The sequence below is a fragment of the Eurypyga helias genome, unplaced genomic scaffold (assembly GCF_000690775.1).
Source record: "Eurypyga helias isolate BGI_N326 unplaced genomic scaffold, ASM69077v1 scaffold5059, whole genome shotgun sequence".
NCBI classification, from domain to species: domain Eukaryota; kingdom Metazoa; phylum Chordata; class Aves; order Eurypygiformes; family Eurypygidae; genus Eurypyga; species Eurypyga helias.
The window spans coordinates 73,589-94,714 of record NW_010272592.1 but is presented as its reverse complement, the minus strand read 5'-3'; the positions used below and the strand labels follow the sequence as shown (position 1 = coordinate 94,714).

Here is a 21,126-nt window from a genome sequence, read left to right as displayed (position 1 = left end):
AGACACTTAATTTCTATTTCATCATAAAACATCTCGTTTCAATTAATTTTTTTTAAGAATTACTCTGTTACTTCCTTCAAGACTGGAATTTAAGAGTATTAACATTCTACAGTATTTGTTGACAGTCATACTATAAAATGTCGCAAAACGGAAGACACTAACCACAGGTACGGTGTCATAGAGGGTTTTTGGATGAGATTCTCCTAGCTTCTTAGTCTCTCTGTCCCAGCGTGCTCCATCCAAGAACAATCCCTGAACGTAGACCCCTGAATCGGTTGGAAAAGATCCCGTGTTACACAAAAACTTAGCGTATGTCTTCTAGCTGAGCGGCAGCAGGCAGCGCAACGCACTTTGCTAACTGCGGGTTGATGGTGTGGGGCTTCTGGTCAATTCTGTGTGTTCCAGGTGACAATCTCAGAACTTTGAGTATATCACAGTTTCATTCTGTATTGCAGTTTATGATGATTACAATTCTATGAAGATTTATAGTTACACTATGATATTGCTAGACATTTTATATCTAGCCTTTTTGAGTAACACAGGATAAAAATCACTCCAAAGCATGGGACAGTGTTACAGTTGTCATTATTATGAAGTAAGTTGTTTTCTCTATGTACTATAATATATATTGTCACCTTTAATATTTCCAAGCTTGGAGGTTTGACCATATAAATAGGCTGTCTGTAGTTAGTCTTCACATTGTTTCATTGCTTATGTTTCAAATTGCCGCTTGCTTATACCTTTCTAAAGCAGTTCATTAAAGGAGTAAAAAAAAAAAAAAAACACATAAAATCTTTAAATGTTTAAAAAACCCCATATTTTGACATGTCATAATGACATGATAGAATGACAGTTGTCTTTCTGTTCTCCAGAAGAAATGAATAAATTACAGCAACATCTGGTTTTCATCAAACTTGCACCTTCTTGCTCTGTAGACTGAAAACTACAGCGTCTAAACCAAAAAATAAACCTGCCCCAACAACAAATGACCTGAGAGTGGATGTGGCTCTGCCAAGCAACCTGGCAAGCCCTTCTTTCTGCCCAACTGCCACTCAAACTGATCCTCAGAGAAGTATCCAAAAGAGTATTAAGAACAGTTCAGTTTAATTTGCCATTTTTTCTGAGGAAGGGAAAGCTAACAAACATATCTGCAACTGGATCCCAAGGTAAGTAATGAAGTGGTTTGACTAAAAAGGGCATTTCCCCCCTCAGAGCAGTCCCCTATTGTACACTGTGATCATACCCGTAGGATATTTTTCTAGACATAGTTAAACTAGCATACCCAACTTCCCTACTAAATGTTTGTTTTTTGTTAGTTTAGAAAAATCTGCATCTTCAGATATATATGGCAATGGAGTGAAATAAAAAAAAAACAAGCTAGATATCACTTGAAAGCCTGATCTGTTGTGGGAAGTTTGGGGTAAGGAGTTTCCTTTGTTGTCATATCTGCCTGCTAATCCAGAAGGTGAACTCAGCAGTTCTTAAGGACTTAAAATAGTATTTTGCCTCTTCACTTCTTGTGCACCTCATGGGGAGCAGGGTAATTGTGCAGTTTTCCAGCTGAATTCATTACCTTAAATTGCATAACTCTTGAGTGTGCAAATTATTGTTAACTTCTCAATACATCATCGAAGGCAGATAATTATGTCATGCATTTACCTACCATCTTCAGGAGCAGTGTCATATTCCTTGTCTTCCAGCACTTCATAGTCAAATTCTAGTAGGTCTATTGGAATGGTGTATTTTCTGGCATAGTTCTGCTGGGCACCTGTTAAGAAGGCTTGAGTGAAGAAGAATCCTGAAATCCAGAAGACTGGTGGAGTTCCATTTTCATACCACAGCTGCAGGAGAGGAGGAGAAAAGGAAAAAAAATGGGGTGATTTTAGTGTTTAGTAAAGCAAGAATCTTCTAGACTAACAGCAGAAGTAATTTCTCCCTTTGTGAATCCAGGATAGCCTGTGTCTTTTCTGAAAGCAGTGGAAGTTTGGATGGCTGGCATGTCTTTTGAAACAAAGTGTTTAAAATGACACCTGCTTCTCTTTGCAAACAAACCAACCAATGAAAACCCTCAACACTGTTGCCTGGAAATACTTTTTTCATTGCTTTTTTTGGGTGCTCTTTTTACCCTGTGGAGGCCTCTGTATAAAGATTTTTCCCAGAAGTGCCAAAATTCATCAGATTTGGTTGTTACATGTGTGACTTCTGTTGCAGTGGTGAGTATTTACTGCAAAAAGACATTTTTCCGGTTGTTGCAAACACCACTTTGGAAGGTCTGAAATTCTTCTTGGCACCGTTGTCTGCTGCAGAGAATTACAGTGAAGAACCAAAACTAGTTGTCTACTAATATGAAATTTTCCTCACAAGGAATAAAAACACGTCCTCATAGCTACAGGCAGTTTTCTGTTTGTACAAGTGTGATTTCTGTCCTGGATTCTGTTCAAGAAAGGGCACTTCTGTCCATTACACACACTGCTGCCAGGCCTGCTGCAGATGGGGGTGGAAGTTACTGAGGTGTGGTGACTGGGTAATGGTGGGTGTCCAAAACCAAAGTAAAGGTTCCCCAGAAATGCAGACTTTGTGAATATCCTTCTAGACCTGAAAGTGCGTGCTGCTTTTGATTTACTTTTTTATTATTTACATACTTTTTTTGTTTCTAGATCTTTTGTTTATCTTGGGACCTGTTCTTACAACAGGTATAGAGTAGGCAACTTGCTATGAGATTGGTTTTCTTCAGTTGATTGAGATTACTAAACCACCAGAATGATGCTGGGACTCCAAATATTACTCAAAGTCAGTTTTGGGAATCTGCAATCCCAAGGTGAAGGAATCCCACTGACTCTCCCAAACTCATCCAGCTTTCTTCTCCAGCACTCTATGGAAATCTTGGTATCTGACTTCAACATAAGATGTTGTGTTTAAATGTTTTCCTAATTAATTATTCCTAATTCATTTTCCTAATTCGCTAGAAAAGAAACTTAGTAGTTCTGTTTTAAATGAACTTCATTACCACCACCAGATCCACACGGAGTTTGAGAGGCCCGGAGTAAAGTCACTTCAGAAGGTCAGTTCTGTCATGCAGCACGACTGACATGCTGCAGTGCTCTCTGAGGTGTAGGGTTTGTGACAAAATGCGTTGCTTCATTAGATGCTGTGATGTGCAAATGGCTATATGAAACAGATGCAGAAATGAACTGAACTTTACCTGTCACTTACTTAGTGGCAGTAATTCGTGTGGGTGTGTGTTCGCTTGTGGAGAAGTCACCTGACATGGACAGACAAAAATAATAAGCAGCATTGAACAAATCTGTGTAAACAGGGTGCGCTCACCTGTAAAAACTTCAGCCGATTAAGGAAGTCAGTCACATAGCTGCCCAGAGGCTTGAGGCTTGGGTAAGACTTACTCATCCATAGTCCTGGAATTTTGCCTTTCAGAATGCTGTTTACCACCTCTTCCAGTTCAGCAGACATCACGACTAGCCCCTAAAAGAAGGAAGATGTCAAAATACTGTGCCTAACAGCCTTGCTTTAACAGTTAAAAAGCAGCATAGATCTTTGTCCAACAGATGTTAGGAACTCCTAGCTAAGCCAGACAGGAGCAACACTGCAAACGAGACTGGACATAACCAATTTTGTAAGAAGTTACTGTGCTCTTCTGTCTGATCTGGTAGTTCGTCACTAGACTGGTCAGGGAGGACCATAGTCTCTTTTGGAGAAAACTGCCCCATACGGGAAAATTCTCCCTTGCCTTACCATCCTTCCTCAGAAACAGGGTCTTCCCAGAGCACTTACAGGGTCTCCTAACTTGTAAATGCTCTTTTTTATTATTATTTAAATTTTCTGCAAAACAGCAACATTGCAGCATGTGCCTTATTCTGAAGTGGTCAGCCTTTCCACTTGCAGTTTGGCTTTAATGGGGATACGGGTGCCGATGCCTCGTCAGCCTTAAGCTATACTAGGATAAAAATTACCCAAGCTGACTTATCCTGCTTTTTTCTCTGTTTTGCACAGCTATAGCTTTTGCTTCATACTGAGAACAAACATTGACTTTAGACGGTGATACCTTAACCGGAATCCTCACCGGCAGCAATTTGCTATTTGAGGTGTTGAGGAGCTCTCCTTTCATCTCTAAGAAATTGTGTGAGGTGCTTCAGTCTTTCGTACCAGTGAGGCAGAAAAACCAGACGTGGACCTAGTTACTGCTTGTCTTACTTGGTAGCAAGTCTGTAGTTAAAAACTTTCTGGTTTGGTTTCTCTACACTGGGCCCAACACTACTGTTGTACTCCATCTGATCAGTTTTAAGATACAGGTCGATATGTCAATCAGTGTGGAATCCAGACTCTAAGGTTTTTGACTGACAGTGGTGAATCGGACTTCAGGGTCAGTTCTCTAAGGTAGAACTCGCATTAATAGCGCGGAGTATGTGCCCTTAAAGGTTATCTTAGCTCACCTTTATTGCTTTCTGGATGTTGACGCAGGAGTCCCGTATTGTCTGCAGTAACTTGTTAAAGCGTCCCATCTCTTGGACGAGCACAGTATTCATGCTCTGAGTGTAGGTGGTTGGGTATCTTCGCATTGCTGCCTCAGTGTCGAAATTGGGAGGAAGTTTGCTGAGGATGTCAGCTGCGACTTCATGTACAACTTCATCAGTGGATTTTGCACCACCACCAGATGCCAGAAACTAGAGGGAAATTTGGATTTATTTTGAGAAAAAGAGGAGAGTGAGTAGTTAAACCACAGAAAAATAGAGCTGTTTTACATAGTGCCATCATAAGATCATTACAGTTCCAGCCCTCTTCCCCTGTAACTGAAAAGAATTTATTTCAGGATTTCCTATACTATTGCAGTAAGTTTTTAGCTTAGAACTAATAAAATCTGGTTTCCTACAAATTCGTGACTGTCTTTCTCCCCCATCTCTGATGACCCTATCACCACCACGGGCTGGCCAGGTGCTGCGCCAAACGGCACAGAGCAGTGACAAGTTCAGTCTCGCTGTCCCCCTGCGTCCTCCCCTCCTGCTCCCTAGACTCTGCTCTTCATTTTTCTCATGAAGCTTACAGCAACTGTAGCATCCCTAGATTGTACCTGGCTTACAAACTGGACTGAAACTGGCCAAGAAGTTCAATTTTTTAAAGCTGGGGGAATAGAAGATACGCAAACGGCCTGTACAATCACAGAAGCTATGTTTCCTTAGCAAGACATTTAGAAAAAGTAAAATAAGCAAGACTTAAAAGATTCTTAAGTGGAACAGTAATTGCACCAGAATGGAGATAGAACACAATGAGGTAGAGCAAAAACTGAAAAAACTCTGGACATAATACTGTGGAGACAGGGCAGAAAGTTCTAGCAAGATGGTGTGGGACATTTTACATACCTGTGTAAGAAGAATATTATCAAATAACAGCTGTGTTTCTGACTGATCCTTGGTAATATCAGCATTTGCGTTCATTCCAAATATCTCTGGGGAAGGATTCAGTGGAAGTGTCTTTGTATATTCAATATAGCTTTGGTGCTGAAAAAGAAAGAAAATAAAATAATACCTAAAAGGAGACAGCCAGTCAGTCAAACATCCCATGACAGGCCGCAAGCTCCGTCTCAAAACCACTGCACACTTTACACACTGTATTCGTTACACTAGGAAACTAATATCAAAGGAAGCATGGGCTTACTGTGCCTCACAGATTCCTTTGGTCACTCATCTTACCCTCATATCAGGGTAATTTTTGACAAAATTCTGACAGCTGTTGGAAGTTCTCTCACAAACTAAGATACTTAGTGCAAGGTGCTGCAGCCCCTTGTTGGGCTGCCTCAGAAGGTGTTTTGCTGATGTGTAATTTAACTCTCCCCTGTGATAAATTAAGGTGAGTACTATGACCTTTCTTCTGCCAGTGGATACTATCAACTAACTAATGCACTTAGGCCTGTTTTTTAATGCTTTTCCCTTCAGCAGGCTGTTTCTCCCCTGCTGGCCCCTAAGCATGCTGACTCACAGAGGCAAAGTCAATTTAGCTGGTAGTAGTTGGGGTGGATGACTTTTCTACATCATTTCCATTTCTCAGAAGTCACTGAAACAAGTTCTAATAGAATGTGAGCAGTGACAGCAGTAAGTACTGAGGCACAGATCAATGTCAGCAAAGACAGCTATTCTTTAGAAAGGTAAGTTTTCGGTAATTCTGTTTTTCTGGGATACTTACATCTCCTTCAGGAGGAGCAAAATAAAGACCACTGGGATCAAATTTGTAATCCGCATTTGTGATTATTTCTGAGGAAAAGAACATGTTTAGAACACTACGCAGCGTGCGCCGGTCCCAGTCATCAGTGACTCTGCCACCATAATTACATTCTCCAGTCATGTAGCGAAGAGCATCATACGGCACCTCCTGAAATAAAGTGAGATAATGATCAGAACTGCAGGCTCGCACCTCTCTGGGCAGCCACAGTGGCATCACTGTGATTTATTTTGAGGTCATCCAGAATTCTTGGAAAGTTTAAAAGCTATTACAAACACTAATCATCATCCATCAAGTCACCGAACATTGCTTCTTTTAAAGAACAGCACCAAAAATTTCCATAGGAATGCAGCTGGAACTGCCTGCAGACCGGTTTATGAAAAACCATTCCAAAATTATCCCTACTTGTTTGGCTATACATACTTCTAAAATACATGTACACTGTCACATGGCCATAGCTGTGCCCATACGTTTTATTTCCATTTTTTAAGACAATAAAATCAATTATGTTTGAAGTCTTGAGGTTGGGAGAAGCTGGACTCCTCTTGGGTGCATATTATGAGTGATAAGACAGAAACTATTTACAGGAAGTCAGAGCAAGAGTGAGTGATCACTGAGAATGGGATAAAGGAAACCAGTTGGTAAAAAAGTACCAAGAAATCTGTTTACTAAGCACAAGTTGCTACAGGGGGGAAAAAAAAAAAAAAAAAAAAGAAAAACACCCAAACCCCACAAACCACTTCCCCTCTCTGCTAGGCACAACCTTTAGTCATACAGGGGGAAGACATCCCACTCAGGCCCCTCCTTCACACTCCCACAGGAAAAGAAACCCAGACCTTCACGAAGTTGCTTTCTCATGCTGAATCCCTCTTCACCCATTACCACACTGATGATAAACAAAAACACTCCAGGCTGACAGTGGTTTGAAAATAACACCCCCCTTCCTGCCCCCAGCCACAGCTTTAACTGATTCTGGCTACAAAGGGTTGCTGAGGAAGCTGGAAGATAAAGAAGTGTCATGTACTGCTAGCAAATTAGAGAGAGGCTTCTATGAAACACTACCTAGGCTCCGCAAACAGGGACGGAAACGTCGTCTGCCAAATTTACAGAAATAGATCAGGGGTGTTATTCATCCGCAACAGTCCAGGGTCTAATATTATTACTGAGTAAATCATGCGTAGAAATTAAGTGGTTTAGGACTATACTTTACACCTTGCAGTAACAATGCCAAGAGCTGAACCCACAGCTCCTGCTCAGACACACGGTAAAATTCCGAAGAACAGGGCAACTATATAGAACAAATGCTGCTCTATTTTTCCAGAACTTCCAACTTGTAATTTGAAAGTTTCCCACATCAGTTATATACCTATCATGGTACGGTAACCACTTCAAATGAATGGGGTTAGCACTACTGCAAGGAGACCTTGGTCTCTGCTTCACTGCCCCCAGTAAACTCTTGCCATGGCAGCACTCAGCCTGCAATGGTACATGCACTAACAGTCCTGGAAAGTGGAAGCAAGAACCACTGTGAGAGGTTGCTGTACCTCATACTGGTCGAGGAAGGTATGCAGCTGCTGCACGCTGATGCGCAGGTCGGTCTCATTGAACTCGTATGGAATGTTCCAACCCAATGGCCCAAAATTCCGCCTTTCTTGCACCAGTGCGTGGAAGAAGCAGAGGCCGTACAGCAACGTCTTGAATTCAGCCTTAAAACAAAATGCAACACCATTAATAATTCATGGTTGGTTTAGACCATTTCATTGTTACTCACGCCCTGCACAGCAGTGCTGTCTTTGTGCCACTCAAAAGCCAGTATCGCCTGCTCCAGTAACAGACTGCTTATCAGTCAGGGGTAATTTTCTTGATGTAGAAAAACCTTCAGCAGGCAGTCATCAAATTGTCATAAGCATCAGTTCTCAATATTCTCTTAAACCACTGTGAACCCTCAAAGCAATTTCATATTTAAAGCCCTATAGCCACATGTATGTAATACACATGACATACACAGCTCTGTGTGAGAACACATACCTGTGAATTTCTTTTACACCTCTGCTTTATAAAACTGTTCACACAATATTTCTGCCTTTTTTTTTTTTCCCTCTCATTCTCAAGATCGATTTCAGGCCTTGAAAGAAAAACTTCAGGTAGGAACTTCTGTCTTGTTTTTCAATTGAGAACCATTTAGCAAAGCGTATGACCTTGTTTAGAACTGCATTAAGTATAGAAACATAATGTAAAATACGCTTGCAAACAGATGTCTAAGTGTGAAAAGAGTGGTTAAGATTTTTCTCAGTCTTACTGTGGGCAGTTTCTTTATCTAACTAGAGAACTGTTCTATTAACGCCTTACCACAAAATCCCAACTGAAGAAGTAGGAGGATAGCAAGAAAATAAAAATTAAATTTACTTCACTATGCCAGCAATCAGTTGGTTTTCATTGCAGGGGAAGACAACTATTTAACTTGAGAGTTTTTGTTCCCCCAGAGCATACACACACAGTCATCAACCTCTGCTTTAACTGAAAGTTACAGTACATTACTGACAGGTTTTCTGCAGCTGTTGAAAAAGTCAGGATCAGATATTGGATCCATCAGGTACGAACGAATTATATTGGCCCGTAAACCCTTTGGGGCTTCGTTAGTCATCTTCACTCCATTCTGAAGTACAGACACCGGGAAAGCGGCAGATGGGTAACTGGTGAGCCAAATGCGGAAATCTGGATGTGTTGCATCAGGGTTTAGCTCCTACAATAAATATATAAAAAAACAGGCAGCTGGAAAACACAATAGAGTAATACACACCTCTAGTGTTAAGAGTAAAACAATTTTTTTTTTTAAGTGGGAAAATATCTGAGTCCAAAGTTTAATTTCTTAAAATGCTTATATGAGATTCAGTGAAACTCACAGTTACGAATGACAGCTTCCATCCTACAGCTGATGTATTTTTATTCAAGACTTCAGTATTTTGAACTAAAATTTGGCCTCTCTGTGCATTTTTGTGGAATATATGAACAAAACCAAGTGCAGGCTCTGTCCCACAAGAGTAATGGAATTCACACTTTGCCCGTTTACTGCATTTACTGCCATAGAGCTGTTCTGGGAAGGGCTGTGATAATAATATGCATACAGCAGTGTCGTCATATAACCTCAGCAAGGAATGAAGTACCACACAGGCGCTTGCTCACCTCCCCCTCTCCTCCAGTGGAGGAGGAGGGTTGGAGGAAAAGACAAGGAAGCTTGTAGAATGAGATAAGAACTACTTATTTTATTTGTTTATATTCAATTATTAGTGATACTAATATTAACAATAGTACTAATAACATGTTACGAATCTAAAACAATTGATACAATTTCTCACCACCCGCTGACCGATGCGGTCAGGTACCAAGTACTGAGAGCCAGAGAGTCCCAGAGCCAGAGCCCGAGGGCAATCGCAGCAGAGTCCAAGCGAGCCCCATGAGCGAGAGCATGACTGAAAAAGCCAACCAACCCACCAACTCACTAACAAACAGACGAACAAACGAGCTAAACAAACAAGCTACCTATACAAAGAAGCTATGGTCCCCTGGACCACCCCTGGCTTATATACTGAGCATGATATTCTGTGGAATACTCCTTCGGTCAGTTTGGGTCAGCTGTCTGAACTATGTGTCCTGCCCCTCCACTGCATGTAGCGAGAGAGTTGAGAACAGAAGTGCAGTAGGAGAGGCTGGAAAAGACCTTGAATTGGTGCAAGCACCAACTAAAAAACACCTTATCAGTAGTATTCTCAGGGCAAATCCAAAACATAACCCCATACCAGCTACTGTGAACAAAATTAATTCTGTCCTGGCTAAAACCAGCACAATCAGAAATGTGTTAAGTTTATTAAAGGGGGTGGAGTGAAGGCAGAGCAGGGGAGAAAGAAACATACACTGGCACCTCTTTGGAAATCTATAGCTGTTCAAGAGTAAAATTCCTTAGCAGTGTGCCTTTCTGCAGCAAGAGACATATGATGAAAAGCTCTTGGCCTGAAGAGACTGTTGTAGCAGCTGGGATTTACCATTCAAGGAACAGGTCAGACCCACCATGTTTGTGAATGCTTTAGAGTCCAGTAGGCAGAAGGAAAAGGACATAACCAGTATGTGATGATTATCCTTATATAATGGGAATCACCATGAAGTAGGCTAAGATGGCTTTTCATGGATTAGACATGCCTTCAGAAGTGTTTAAAAGAAGATGATAATTCATATTTTTACCTCACAGACTCTTTCCAATGTTGGCATCCATGAACTGGCTAGATGGCAATTTTGCAGAACTATCCATGTTCCTTCCTTTACTGCCTTCTCTATCATTTTCATGGCTATAGGGCCTTGGCCTTGACCAAGCGACAGAGAACTAAGTTTTGTACCACCGTATCCCTGCGTACAGAAAGCATATTGTAAGTCAGAATAATATTGCATAAATAAACAAAACCTTCTGGTATGACAGTTCACATCTATATGTATTCTTGAAATATTTAATATATAATATTTTTTAAAATACAGTTTAAATCCTTTTTTTCATGTCATTCCAGTTGACTAAAACCTCTTATCTATTTTCCAGTGAAAAGCTTCAACTACACATGCATTTAACGCAGAAACATTAAATTATGACAGTATCAAAATACTCCTGAAAACAGTATGCTCTTTAAGGATGTTAGACAGCTACTATAAAATGCAGGCTACATACACAGCTTGGTGGCTGGAGCCTCGAAGTATGTCTGTCATTCTCAACAGCACAGAACTATGACAGAATAATAGTGAGAAAATGCAAGAAATACATCTTGCCAGAAAACAGCAACCTTCTAGGATTATAACAGTACCCTTCTTCATAAGAACGGATTTAGGCTGTTGGAAACTTACTGTTTTAAATGCCATAATAATTACAGTCAAAGCCAACAAAAATCAACATTTGATTTCTGAGGTGTAGATGCCACCCAGGATCCCAAGATCCTATATTACTACAGTGGGGTGGTTGTGGTGGTTTTGGTTGTGCCCCACTCCCACCCCAATTAATATATTACACATAATGCTTGTTAGAAAAATAATATTATTTTCAGACAAGAATCCTGACAATGGTTTAAATCGTTATGGTTTTCTTCCAATTTTCTATTTTCCACCTGAGATTACACAAACTGATTAGTTAAACAGAGATCAATTTTAGCATGTTTTGGGCAGTTAAAAGCAGGTTTTAGAGCTTACTTGGGCATTTCAAGTTCCTTGCTTCATACAAACATACACACATGCACACACACACTGACACACACAAAAGCATCAACTCTATTAAAAAAGTCTGGATATATTAACATACCTGATCATCAGCAAATTTAAGAAGGGCTGACATGGGGTCAGCTCCAGGAGAAAGTACAAATATCAGTGGAGCACAAGAGTGACTATCAGCAAATGCTTTTGACAAGTCGAATGGAGGTGGCTCAATAAATGGACGTCCCAGTTTATGAATGATAAATTCCTGCACCACTGGTATTATCTATAAAAAAAAAAGGAAAAGTAGAATCACAATGTCCTATTTTTGCCTAAGCATTAACACATATTACTCTAAACATTTTAATATAAACTTCAAGGACAGTATTCCTGCATTTAAAATTAGATACAAGTACAATCCCAGAGGAATCAATGATTTAGCAAGTGTAAATCTGGGCAAAAAATGGGCCTTAAGCTCGAAGATGCTCTAAGAGGGTTGAAATCAGAAATCCTATGCAAATGATCCTTAATATCATTTCTGTCACTACATCTGGACAGACTGATGTGCTGCTAGAAGAAGATGGATATTTTTCTTCACTTACTCCATCTGTATTTATGGAGATTATTTCGATTTTCCAGTCTCATAATGCAACACCTTTCAAAGGTGGTAACACCTTGGCTTAGAAAACAGCTGTGTACAGCAGACCTGTACACACTGGTGTTGAAACTTCCTACTGAAGTTAACTGGCTTCTTACCAAAATGAGAGACAATTTATAAAATGACAGCTTAATGCTTTGATCCTCTAAAGCCTTACACATACAATTCTTTTAAATATTAACATTTGTTTCACCTCCGGACACACACTAGAATATTTTACAAGAAACACCTCCCCTTTAAGGAAATGCAACAGTATTTACAAACATGCTAGGAAGGTTTAATCTCTGAACATGAAATTCAAGCAATGCTAAAGGTTTCAAAGAACAATGTTAATCACTTCGGTCACAATCTGTATAATATTTATTAAAATTTTATATGTAAAATACTGTATTCATAAGCAGGGGTTTTAACTTGCATTTTTGACATTTCAGTTATAACATTTGTAACTGTCATAGTGCTTTAGCATAGGTGCTTTCAGTTCATAAACATACCGTGTGACCGAGTACACAGAACGTGACACAGGGGAAAAAAAGTTCCAGTAGCTTCACCCCTCTTGATCATCCTGCTCACAAGCTCACCTGTGGTTTTACTTACTTTAAAACTTACCCTGCTTTACAGGTGCAATGTGTCACCAATTAGCAAAATGCCTTAAATTTGAGAGCAGGAGGGAGGCTCTGGGCTATACTAATTGCAGGCTGCATAGATGGAGACGCTCTTGAAAGAGCTCAGCTTGGCTTCCAAGCTCCTGAGTGATTTTAAGGATATGTACGACTATGAGAGTCGTTTAAAAACATTCACAAACTGGCCTTTTACAGACAACTGCAAGTGCACTCCGGAGAATGTAAGTCTGAAAATGGGTATTTTTTACTATGCCTTACTTCTACATACTGTTCCTGAATGTGAAGTCATTGTTAATACACTGATGTTCAGGAATAGTTGTGAGCTTCTAAGTCTGAAGATGATGGAAAGTTGAATACTCCTAACTTTCCTCTGTTCCCTACTCAGAAATACTGTAGTAGGATGACTGGCTTCTGCATGCTCTGTTCACTAGTCTAGCTACAGAACTGGATATAGGTATTTTCCTTTTTTTTTTTTTTCCCTCTTGTCACTTAAAAGTTAATTTCTTGTGTTATGCAGTCTTTCTCATTGCAAACCTTTACTCATTAAAAAAGCAGCCTGCCTTTGAAGAAACAAGTACACATCCAGCAGGAAGGATGAAGTTGCAGAATGATCACTAGTTAGAATTCAGAAGCTAAAATTACTTAAATTTTAGAAAACTTAATGTCCCTGCAAGGCTTTGACTTGAACATTAAAAAAAATTCCACCTGTCTTCCACTTTGGCACACACATGAAACTCCCAGGCTGGGTCTCAGATGAGTCATACTGCAAGAGTTATCAGGGAAGGTGTGAAGTTTGTAAGTGAAACAAACTTTCTTAATTCTAGTGTTCTGACCAGATCTGTTTCTCTGTCACTTTAGAATCACAAGATACAGTATTTTCCTCACATATTTCCTATTTAAAGGTTCTCTATGTCCCTGATCTTATGCTATGCTTTTTTCTCTGAAAATATTCTTCAAAACCTTGGCTATGTCAGGTATTACACTGCTACTGAAATACCTGTGCAACATGGCATCTACTCAACATTATCTGGTAGAACAAAGCTACTTCAGTAGCCTGCAGATACCACAGCTATGCAGAAATCTGTTCATCATTTGTAGCCTATTCCTTGTTCCTTTATTAGCTGCTTATTTACCTCCTTACAGTCCTCACACTTAAAATTTATTTTTCAGCCTAACCTGTGCTGATATGCATTGTGGGGAAAGGCAGAATTTGCAAGCTCTCAGCTTGCTGATGTGAACATGAGCAGTGTTGGGTGAGGCTCTAACCTTCTACACTGTCACCTGCAGATGGCAAAGGCGGGCTTTGTCCACTGTCCAAATGCAAACGAACCAGATGTGGCAAAATGTTTCTTTTGCTTGATAGAACTGGAGGGCTGGGAACCAAACGATGACCCATGGTAAGCACAGATGCAGCAATATTCTTGAAGTATTCCTCCAAACATCTTTAACAACATTCCCTTACTCATAAAATTACTAATTTCTCTGTAATGTTTCACAAAACTGAAGCCTACCGAAAGTTTATCTTACCCAGTAATCTTGAAATAGTTTGTAATTTGTTAATTATATCCTGCACAATTCTTCACAGTTCTTTCATTTTGCCTCCAATGAGAATACTTTTGATTCAAAAAAGTAGAAAATAGTTTCAGCATTGTAAACTCAATCTAAATCTTCCCTTCTGTTTTCCTGCCTCACAACTAGCTTTTACCTGAGATGCACTAAAACATATTTCTTGTTTCGTCTATGATACTTTTTCTACTGATAGCAAAAATATTGAAGACACCTGTTTGTTCAGATTTCTTCATCTCTTGAAACATAACTTTCATGGGTTTAATTTCTGTTCTTATTCTGCGTTTAACGTTGCAGGGAGGAACACACCAAACGCCATAGCTGTGGCTTTTTATCCCTTACTAAGCCCTTTGATGACCTGACAATGGAGGAGTACTACATGCTGGAGATGACACGGCTGCGAACCTTCCTTGTAAGTCTAAACCAAATAATCTGAATGCAAGATTCAAAGCTAGAATGTAAACAAGAACTTCCATCTGTAAGCTTTTCAAGCACCAGCTAGGAGTGATTGTGTAAGGCTAGAACATGACAATTCTGAAGTAAGAATTTACGTGCACCTAAACACTCCGTGTAGCCTATTGTCTAGCTCTTGAAAGAACACCTGTTTCCTTTAGAAATGTTTTTCCAACAACTCATTAGAGCAGAAAAAATATCTTGGGTGAAACAACCAATCAATTCAAAGCTCTACAATTAGCAGCTCTACCTTTCTCAGGAGGGATGAACACATGTGAAAAGACAAAATTTGACCAGATCATTGCTTCACATGTCCAGTTTTACATGTAAATCATTCTAATTAAACTTTCAGACTTAAAAGCTCACTTAAAATGTTTTACAGTTACACAGTTTTACCCCTGGGAAAAACTGTGGGTTTTACCACTAAGGGGATTTCATGCATGCCATAGTGTTGACAGACACAAAAGCACACAAAACTGAGTTGCTTCAACTAGCTTATCAAGATCAGCTGATCTTTGATGTGACCCCTAAATCCTATGGATAGTAAGGATCAAGTTCCTTGGTGATGCACACAATAAAGGTTTTGCATCTTACTTCCTGGTGCCTTTGCACAAATAAGAACTTCGCCTTGCTGGTAGTGTTCCATATTGAAAATATACCTGGTGACTATCAAGGGTAATTATTTAAGTTCCATATTCAACAGACTAAAATACATAAAAATAGGATCACATGCCACAGTGGCTACAGTCCAATATCTTAAAAAGTGAACTGTAAGTGAGAAGATGATGATGTTATCTAACCTGAAAAGCAAATTATTTAGAGCAGTGTTCCAAGGCAGAAAAGGGGTCTTGGCCAAAATAGTACTTTATTTCAAAGTACAGCCTATAGAAAACTTGAAGCAGCTTCAAGTGGGGACACTTTGCCCCCAAGAATAGTCACCAATAGCTTGGAGGACTAACGCGCTAGGGCTGATCTAGCATGGCATGCTGCCATCTTGAAGCACCAATATCCTAGTGCATCTTGAGAAGCAAGATCATGCCTCTTCACACAGAGAAAAGCAAACTGAAGTCTCCTGCTGTGATGCTATTTAAAATACAGCTAAACAGTAGGCTCACTATGTGCTTTACAAGTATACTAGACATTCCCAAAAGTGGGCACTGAACTGAGCCCTATTGGCAAGGCTGGTGGAGGAGATTCTGAATCAAATGGGGATACACATGTGTGATATCTGCCAAACCAGTCTGCACCATTCAGACAGCAGTATTTAGACTTCTAAGCTGGAATTTAGTGGCAGATCAGTGAGATTTTGAGGATCTAAAGTTTTGAACATAGCTGAACAAGACAGTTTAAATTGCTCAACTGAAAGTCTCTATCTTTTGCTTTAAGTGTAAAACTGGCAGAAGCATAATAAACTCTTTTGAAGAAGAAGTCACCGCAACTAGGCAGCGTCTTGTGGATAACTTTGTCTCCAAGCACCAGTATACACCACTGCCGCCAGTGCTTGTCCATGCTGATCCGTCTGCCCAACAAGCTGCAAGCTCATACTGCCAGTCAAAAAAAATCCAGGAGAAATGAACTTTAAAGTCTGACTCTCTTCTTTATATTGTAGAAACATTCATATTTTTATATCAGTACTAATATAAAGCTAAAAGCTGTGAACAGTTGTGTGAGGAAGCGTAGAGAATTTCTTTCATAGGCTCTCAGGAACAGATTTCGTAACTGTTTATACTAACTCCTATTTTTCACAATGTACTTTGTCATATGGCTAGGTGTGGGCTAATAGGTGTAGTCTCACTAACCTGTGAATATATGAAAAATGTCTAAGCAAATACTTGTATTCTGGTTTTTAGTAGGTTGACTTTTTTGGAATAAAGTTTCACAACTGTGAGCACCTACTGTGATCTGTGCCACCTCCAAGCCTTGCAGCTCGACAGATTCAAATCAGAACAGTTCTGCTTCAAAACACTTTCCATAGAACAAAAGGGATGTGTGTCTGCAAGAATCATTGCCTTTAATCACCTACATTATCTTCCTAGATCAGACAAAATTTTCCACAGATAGCAACATCCATCAGACAAGTTACATTAGCAAAACCCGCAGGTGTACTGAGAAAAAGGAAAGCCACAAGGTTTAAAGACAGCCCCAAGGAGGAAGATAAAGGTATTTTGATGCATATGCTCTAGTTTAACAAAAGCTAAAGGCCTACCATCCTGTTCTATAAAGTTTTTTCGTTACAATTTCAAACCTCCTGCTTTTTTGGAAATCTAATTAATTCATATTTTCCTTTGTGATAGACTGTGGTAGAATGGTTGTAGACAACACAGATGAAATGCACATTTGCAAATACTTTTGGTTTCTAAGATGAACAGACCTTTCTGAATACGGTGAAAGTTTCATACATACTTTGTCAGGTCTCAGGCAGCGAATGATAAGCATCCTTTGAAATTCCCCCAAGTTGTCTTGCCACTCTGCAGGAAAATCCTCATGCTGGGGATCCTAAAAACAAATGCGTTTCAACATTCTTTACAGCATTTGGGAATTATCCGTAGCAAGTTACCAGTTAACTTGACTTATCAATCAATGATGCAATTTTTTATTAATCTACATAAATGGGATTGATGCCCTTAAAGCTTTCTAAAATTAAAAACTTAAACATATATTTAAAGAAGCTTCTCTTATAGCAGGTTAATTATAGTGAGTACAAGTGTTTAGAAGATAATAACCCGAAGTTCCTTTCTAAAGGAGAAAGGAATGAGCTGGAGGAATCCTGAAAAATGCACATTACCCCCCATTTTCTGTTAACAATGAATCATGGTGTCAGCCTTCAATATTACAGTGTCAATCAATGACAATAGTATTGCAGTATTACATGATAACTATGCATTAGGTTGTATCTGAATGCAGAAAATGACTGCAGGAAAATAGGAATTGGAAAATCAGCTCAAAGAAACCTCAGCTTGTAAATGGCCTATGAATAATCAGATTAGGAACAGCAGTGGTTGGGTGGCCTGTTAAGTTATTAGACTGAAGTACAGTGCCAGCAAGGTATGCCTTTCTAGAAACTGGTATTACAGCTCTTCTGTAACCTCTTAGGCTTGCCTGTAGAGGGTTGGGCACAGAGGTATGCAGACAGACCTGCACAAACTGCATTCTGAGCAACTTTGATTTAGCAAATCAAATTACCATAGAGCTCATGTTCTGCTAAGGGTCTGAAGCCTGGCTCCCTCCTTCCCAACTTCTAGGCACTTAGCTTCAGGTCAGTATGCAGAATACTGCATTATTTTTGCATTAATATATGGGAAGAACAGGTACCTCAGAATGCTATCTGTAACACCTGTTGAAGAGTCTAGCTAAAAACTTGCAAGCTTATGGAAAGCTGAGTAAATTAGGAAACACTGAGGAGTGAAGGCTGCACTTGTGAAAAATCCTAACCCTGAAAATTCATAGAAGGTGGTAATAAATAACCACAAGAAAATTAAGTTTTGTAAATAGCAGATAAGCAGAACAAGAAGCTAACCAAGCAGATCAAAAAGGAACTAAATAACAGGATATGGGATAAAAACAAAGGAGATGTGTCACTCCAAGGAATAAAGGGAACTTTGAAGGCCAAATTATCACCTTACATGGAAGGGGAACTTAAAAGTTCAACCAGTGGGCACCACAGGAAGACCGCTAGAGGCTGTGGAAGACCCTTCCTCATGGAAAGTATGCTTGCACAGGAGGGAAATGAATATGATAATTGGCTCCCAGAAAGATAATGAATATGTATAATTAGTCTAAGAAATGAGATGACTATGTATGATAAGCAGAGTATAAATGTATAGCTAGGATACAGGTTGGGTGGACATATTAAGAGGAAATACTCCTGTGTCCATGGCTGTTAATAAAGCAATACCATCTTCTTAACACATCCAACATTGGGGAGACTTATAAGTAAAGTGCTTCAATGGACTAGCACAAATGGACAGTATTATCTGAATGTGGAAGTTGTTATGGTGCAAGTAAAAAGGAAGGATAACTTTTAAAATCATTTCTTCAGGAGGTATGTGTACAACAAGCACTTTGCATAGCAAGAAGCAGAAGGGTGGGAGTATGATAAAATAAAAAAAGAGTTAATAGTAAGATTAAAGATGAAGCAAATGTCCAAATGTGGAGTAAAATGCCTCTAAAGAGCTTAGATTTTAAGGAAACAGTGATGAAGTTAGATAAAGAAAGTCATTCATGCATAAATCATCAGGTCACTGACAGCATTGAGAATAGAATGGTTCTCATGAATCCCACTCTAGTTTCTTTACATGGCAATAATAGGTTTTTTTACACTTATCCAAGAAAGCAACATGCTACGTAACAGTACGAAGAGGCATCCTCCATGCATAGTAAGAAAATGTATAGACTGATAAGAGACAACGATTGCCTTAATTTTAGCAAATTTCACTATCACCTCACCACTCCATGTTTTATTGCCTATCTTCAATCCCAAATTAAAGTCAAATCATGACTTGCTATTCAGAAACCACCTGACAAATTGGCAATAATCTACTACTACACAGCATTTGCTTAAATACTTACATCCATATATGTAAGAACATACCATGTAAAATGACAGCACTTTCTTTTGCCTGAATCAGTATTTTCAGTGTGCTTATTAGCATATGAATGCAAGTAATCAGGAATGTTAACATACCAAGCTGTCATATACCAATTTCCATCCATCCTTCAGTCGCATAAAATCCTTACGAATGTTTGTGAAGCATGGCAAATCATCTAGTCGACAAATTTCATCCCATGATTTTGGAGGAAGCCAGGTACATGGATTAGAAAAGGGATTGTCCAAACCTATGCCTCCAGTTAACAGAAATTTCCACTCGTCCTCCTGAATCTACAATAAAAAACACTGCTCTGAGGACTAAATAAATAAAATCTAATGGCTTTAGTACATTATACAGGAAATCAATAAGTTTACCTGAATTATTGCATTAGTTGAAAAAGCTTCTATACAAATACTAAAAAGCTTATTTCTGAAGTATTTGGTGTCTGCTTTTCAATTAAACATGAATTTAACAACTCAAAACCACCAAGGTATAAGCCAATTTAAAGATTTATCTGCATTCTTAGCTTGGGTAATAAAGAGTGTTAACAGATCAGATTTTAAACCCATTCTTTAAATCACAAAATTTTGAAGGAAAAAATTAGTGGAATTTTTCAGGCAACCAGGCATTTTGCAACTTTTTCCTATGCGTGTCTAAATATGACAAAGAAATACCAGCCTATTACATTTTTTAATTCCTTTCTCAGTACTTCATCTCAAAATTTCTTTGACAGCTTGAATTTGGAAAATGAAGTTCCTCTGAATGAGAGAACAGTGTTCCGTGATTATTACAGTCAGCTCTTGAAAGAATTCACTTCCCAAATATAAAAACTTTAGACGTTTCTATAATTTTAATGTTTTAATTTTACACTGAAAGAAACAACCCCAAGCAACCATTTTGCAGATGCTATGGTTAAAATGCATGTAGTTCATTATAAGTTTAAAAAACTCTGTAAATACTTTTGAAAGAATCGCTAGAAATTGATAGCATTCTGTTGGCACAAGTGCTTGAATTTGAGGAATTCTATGCAAAAATAAACACATTCAGCACCTTAAATGAAAAAGACGAGCAGTTTCTTGAATCAGTGGTTACAATTAATCTTGATGTGCTCTCAGACACGTTACAGTAAAATTTTGCAAAGTGGTCATTGTAAGAATAACCTGTGCTGGGCTTTGGTTTAAGTAATTTCAGAAAAACTTATCATCTCAAGTTTTGTCATACTTGTTATACAGAATCTTTTTTGCTGCTTGTAATTGCTTATTAAAATGAAAATAAAGCACCAAAAAAGAGGTTTAAGTAATATAATTATATATAAACTTATTTTTCTATTCTTATCATTTATGTTCTCATTACTAACAGTTTATAAATGCAGTTTAATACATAACCCATCAAACTGCAAATTATTTTTAATTACTGACCAATCTCTCATGTTTCAGGAGATTCACAGTTAGACAAAAAGAGAAGAGCAGCTTGTCCTTTTCAAAGAGGGAGCGACAGACATTGACATAAAGTGAGTAAGTAAAATGATCCTTGAGAACCTTCAACCTACAGGTGTTGGAAAAAGAACAAACCTCCATTAATATCACTCTAAAAAGTATGCACTCTGGAAGCCTATTACAAACCATTTAGATCTCCTTTGGTCATTTATCCCAAAGCAATCATTACATGCTTGTACCATTTAGTGAGCTAAGATAGGTTTCCCATTCTACAAAGTATTTTCCTTAAATACATTATAAAAATATTTTAAACTGTGATTTATTATCAGTAGTTCCCTTTAAATTCAAAGCAAAGA

The 21,126-nt window shown here is 38.8% G+C and overlaps 1 protein-coding gene across 1 annotated transcript in view; it reads right to left on the bottom strand.

Annotated features, from left to right (window-relative positions):
• DNAH7 (dynein, axonemal, heavy chain 7) overlaps positions 1-21,126 on the bottom strand; it is a gene marked incomplete at its 5' end in the record, with an annotated part of 92,321 nt that overhangs the window by 428 nt on the left and 70,767 nt on the right. The window contains 13 exons of the mRNA XM_010159166.1: positions 163-266; positions 1,664-1,841; positions 3,328-3,480; positions 4,449-4,679; positions 5,373-5,510; positions 6,193-6,378; positions 7,773-7,934; positions 8,771-8,971; positions 10,465-10,626; positions 11,558-11,734; positions 17,149-17,241; positions 19,430-19,624; positions 20,753-20,879. Of these exons, the coding sequence (XP_010157468.1) occupies positions 163-266; positions 1,664-1,841; positions 3,328-3,480; positions 4,449-4,679; positions 5,373-5,510; positions 6,193-6,378; positions 7,773-7,934; positions 8,771-8,971; positions 10,465-10,626; positions 11,558-11,734; positions 17,149-17,241; positions 19,430-19,624; positions 20,753-20,879 (2,107 nt within the window). The remainder of the gene's footprint in view (positions 1-162; positions 267-1,663; positions 1,842-3,327; positions 3,481-4,448; positions 4,680-5,372; positions 5,511-6,192; positions 6,379-7,772; positions 7,935-8,770; positions 8,972-10,464; positions 10,627-11,557; positions 11,735-17,148; positions 17,242-19,429; positions 19,625-20,752; positions 20,880-21,126) is intronic.